General features: G+C 34.0%; 1 protein-coding gene and 1 long non-coding RNA gene across 2 annotated transcripts; both read right to left on the bottom strand.

Moving 5' to 3' along the window:
* Positions 1–1,280: 1,280 nt before the first annotated feature.
* LOC149668531 (uncharacterized) lies at positions 1,281–1,683 on the bottom strand. Its single transcript, XR_016367891.1, has 3 exons — positions 1,656–1,683; positions 1,370–1,594; positions 1,281–1,302 (listed from the first exon to the last, which is right to left on the bottom strand). It is a non-coding gene; the product is annotated as an uncharacterized LOC149668531 (long non-coding RNA).
* Positions 1,684–1,829: 146 nt separating this feature from the next.
* Positions 1,830–3,636, bottom strand: LOC149668530 (uncharacterized). Its single transcript, XM_089840803.1, has 5 exons — positions 3,631–3,636; positions 3,433–3,555; positions 2,555–3,359; positions 2,445–2,492; positions 1,830–2,368 (listed from the first exon to the last, which is right to left on the bottom strand). Exons 1-5 carry the CDS (start codon positions 3,634–3,636, stop codon positions 1,830–1,832), a joined length of 1,521 nt encoding a protein of 506 aa, XP_089696929.1.
* Positions 3,637–4,555: the final 919 nt, after the last annotated feature.

Genomic DNA, 4,555 nt, shown 5'->3' with positions numbered 1-4,555 from the left:
TTAAGATTATTTTAGGAATTAAGTTTCTTAAACCGACCTAACTATAATTATCGAAAAATACTGACAATTAAAATAATTCATATCACTTATATTTATTTAATTATTTAAGACTCCTGTTTAAGATAAACTTCTTTCTTTGGAATGACAAAATTGAGAGTATATATAGAACGAGTAATGAAGATTGCATCTGAATCGAGACACAACACGCATATCAAAGTTAATATAAAGCGAGTAGGATGATAAGATCTCTTACAAAACGATTACATTTTCTTTTTGCAGAATATTAAATGGAAATATTTTAAATATTTTTCGGCATTACGATTCTTTTAGTAGTTGTGTAGCTATAAAGCTTTGTTTCATCTCAGACACACAGATACGTCCAGTGTAATTTCTCTCCGTGACGTCATCGTCACTCTGAGAGATAAAAACCTGTGTCAAGGGGAAATTCAAGTGATTTTTTACGAATTACTCTAATTCCAAGACATTCCAGCATATTTAACTCTTCGAGAATTATTTTGCAATGATTGAAAAATCAAAATAAGTATAAATTCTCTCAAATATTAGAATAAGCTAGTCCTAAGAAATATAAAATAATTTTGATTTTTAAAATCTTTGGGATATTTTTAGGATGCTTCACTATGCAGGTAGAATTACAAGATTATTTCCCTCTAAGCTCATATCAATAACCTTTCACTTAAAAAATACCATATCAGCTAAAAATGTGTAAAGTAAAGCCCAAAGGTGTTTATTCGCACCATTCGAACAGATTTATATTAATAACACTATTTCCGTTTAAAAAAATATTAACTAAGGGTCAATTAACACCTAAAGGTGTGTCTACGTGCCTGTGAATCACCATTTCCTTAAAAAATACCTTAAAAGAGTCAACTAGCACCTTTTTTCGGAGGAAACACCATTTCAGTTAAAAAACACTCAAAAAAGAGTCTATAAACACCTCAAGGTATTTCCGAACACCCATGAAACACCTTTTTTTCTAACAGTGTAGTTACAAATTGTAAACATGATTAACATTCCAATAATTGCTTTCTATAACAACGACGATAACTTACTAATGAGGCTTTTGAGCCATGTTGTAAAATAATTCAAACCATTACGACAGTTTGCCATAACTTGCCCTCCAGTTGACTCCTCTATTTTTGTATGAGAGAGCATGCCAGTCTCGAAGATATTGTTGCAGGCTTTCAAATAGGCAAACACTGCCTGTACTTCACCTTGATCTAGTGGTGGTTCTGTCTGCTTTGGATTCCCATACTCATAAAGCGCAGCAAGAACGTCATTTTGCTTTTAAAAAATTTGTTTCAAGACATAAATATCTAGTTTTTGGTTTAATAATATTTCTTGGATATACTTGTAAGATCTTCGCCGGCTTTACATTGAGTTTCGTCCAAGGATCCCTTTCAACGTAACTTTGATGTAGATTGGGAACTAAACGCGGAATATTTCTGGCCCTACGTTGGTCATCCCTCTCCTTAAGATCCTTGATCTGCTTCCACCCAAATTGGACTCCATTATTTTTGAATTGTTTACTTCTATCAGGGTCCGATGAATACAGTGCGTTAATTAGGCTCTTCAACTAAAAATACCTCAGTTAAAATTATTTGCCATAACTATATTTCATATAAAGTCTCTATTACTTCATGCGATGGACAAATTATCCAATAAACATTTCGGTTTAGTTTATACGGATTTTGAAAACACGGATTGAAGGCCACTTCAATATCGTTTGTTGCTTTAGAGTCAAAGTAACTGAATTGACCCTCCAAACCAACAGTCATCTTTATTAAAGAAAGATTGGCACTGGCTCCATCTTAAACTATTCCAGCTATATTGAAGCCACAGTATTGGAATGACTTCATCACTTCGAACAAACATTTAAAAGTGAATTGGGTATCTGAACTGTTGGCTGTTGAAAAGTAAGGGCCAATGATGTCATAATTAGAGGTTAGATCTCTCCATAAAAATTGAAGCATAAAATTTGCTTTTGAAATATCCTTTTCATTTGATACTTCACTGAAAAGGTCATCCAGATAGGCGTAATCTTCCCTAGGCATAGCTAAACCAATGAGCTTGTGATTTTTACTATTCCACACGACTTTAGCAGCAACGCGAACTTCGTCAAAGACTAATATCCCATCGCACTGCGGTTTTAACAACCCAAGTGAGACCTGTTCGTTTACGAACTTTTCATAAATGTTTTTCTGCTCTTTTAGGTAATCCATATTTATTCCTGGCTCATCCAAATTTTTGCTAGTTTTTCTTTGAATTGATCGCCAAGAGGGCAGGTTCAGAATTTTGAAACTTCGGAGCGCTTCGTAGGCTGCTTTGCTGCGGCACGCAACGGCTAAAGCTACAAATGTTGTGGTTCTTTAGATTATTCAACGTCTGCTAAAAGTCTAAAGAAATATCGAATCATAAGTACTTACCAATGCGATATGTGACGATGCTCCAACGATTGCCTTTCTTACCATTAGCTGATTGGAGTTAAAATTAAAATATTGCTTCATAATCAAAACAAGTTAATTTGACAATTTACCATTTTTATTCTGATCAGCTATGTAATCTTCTTTTTCATTTTCTAAATATGTGGCATAGTCGCTGTCCCAGATGTCTCTCAGTCTTCCACATTCATTGTTTTTAGTGTTTGGATTTAAAGCCGCATCTAGCACTTCCGAAAATTGAGCATTTATGATCGAAGTTATTTGCCTCATCTCATTGTGTTGTTTTGGTTTTAAACGAATTTCAAGTGATTTTAGTTTTGCTTCCAATTTTTCATTTTTAAGTTTTAAATTTTGGAAACGAAAAAGCTGGCGCCGTTTCTTTAAAGATAAACTACGAGGTGATAAGAACTTTTCTGGAAACGTCGATGAAGGTTCCATCTTTCTTTTACGGCACGGTGATTTATTAGATTCTAGGCGTCGCTTAAGACAAACCTTCAAATATGAATTAAGATTTTTACACGCAGTGCAAACGTTTTGATATGGTCCATTTGCATTGATTGGTTTCTTGAACCATGCAGGACAATCAGAAGAAAGATAATGTTCTTTAGGGTATACACGTTTCACGAGTTTCTTTGGCAAGTTCACTAATTGTGGAAGCAATTGAACTGATTCTTCTCCAAGACCTTCACAAAGAATGTACTGTTGGTCGACGAAATCAGTGAGAAGTTGTGATACCAATTCTGAATCGAGTTGTCCAGCCTTCGAAACTAAAAACTCCCTTACTACGCCTTTAAAAATAACATGGAATCTGAGATAACCTTCTTCAGAAAGAACATATTTCGCTGACTCGCAGTTAAATCTAGGCTCATAGCCATCTCTTCTAAATACTTCAACATAACACTAGAAAAAAAGTCGCTGTTTAGATTTATGAAATAAAACAAAAGTTGAAAACATTAAGTAATTATATACACACCTCTTTTGTCGTTGATCCTTTTTCAACCCAAATTAGTGACTTAAACGAAGTTACCAAGCTCTTAAACTGCAAACCTAAATCCGTGTTGAACTTTTGGAACTGGGCATAGCTAGTTAAATCAGTCTAATTCAAATGTATAGGGGAAAATTAATATTCTAATAGATTCTAGTTTGTTTCTAATAAGAATACCAACCTAACATTCATTATCTTTGGTTATTTTCTTTATTGTCTGACGAGCCAAAGTTATTGATTCGTTAAGCCTTTGCACCGTTTCCAAATCGCTATACGCGGTAAAGGTTGACACTTTTACCGTTTGGGACCCTTTTTCCGTTTTTTCAATCGATGAACAATAATTATACTGTGTACTTTTATGACAGCTCATAATTTAAATATGTTAATTCTAAATAAGAATAATTAAATGTGGCACGGTAACACGTAACGACCGATTCAAGTTTCAACCTTCGACTATGCAATAATGCAAAAACCAGCAGACTACACTCACGGTGCGCCCTCCCACTTCAAAAGAAAATAGTTCAGTCTCCTTTCATTGGCTCAAATTTAAATTACCGCGGTTTGATATGACCAATAACACAAAGGCAACAAGTATATATACTAGGTAAAGGTTTAACAGAACAGTAGGCAGTCCATAAATTGATTTGTCACTCTCTGACAAGGTCTCATTAACAAATATCCATAGAAAACAGGGGAAGTGACACACTTATCGTAGATAAGTTATAAACTTATGGAGTCACTAATGAAAGAATTAGCCAATAGTCGCTTATGGGCATAATTGAAACCATACTTTCACGCCCCCTGCAGGTCTTACTAGCTTTAGTGAAGAAATATGTATTAAAATAAAAATTGAATAGCACCTTGCGCGAGATAACTTAAATAAATTTAAAAACAACGATTTTTTCAAGTGCATAAGAAAATTTTATTTTTAAAAACTCGACTAGTTTCGGCCACGTTATTGGACCTTCATCACTCCTGATGAAGGTCCAATAACGCCTTCATAAAAATAAAATTTTCTTGTGCACTTGAAATCGTTGTTTTTAAATTTATTTAAGAAAAAAAATGTATTAATTCGGCAGATTATTCCTTCAAACAATAATAAAAGTGCCAT

The sequence above is a fragment of the Phalangium opilio genome, unplaced genomic scaffold (genome assembly GCF_054372755.1).
Source record: "Phalangium opilio isolate 3A_F unplaced genomic scaffold, DU_Popi_V2 ptg000055l_1, whole genome shotgun sequence".
NCBI lineage: Eukaryota > Metazoa > Arthropoda > Arachnida > Opiliones > Phalangiidae > Phalangium > Phalangium opilio.
This window is presented reverse-complemented; position numbering and strand designations above follow the sequence as displayed.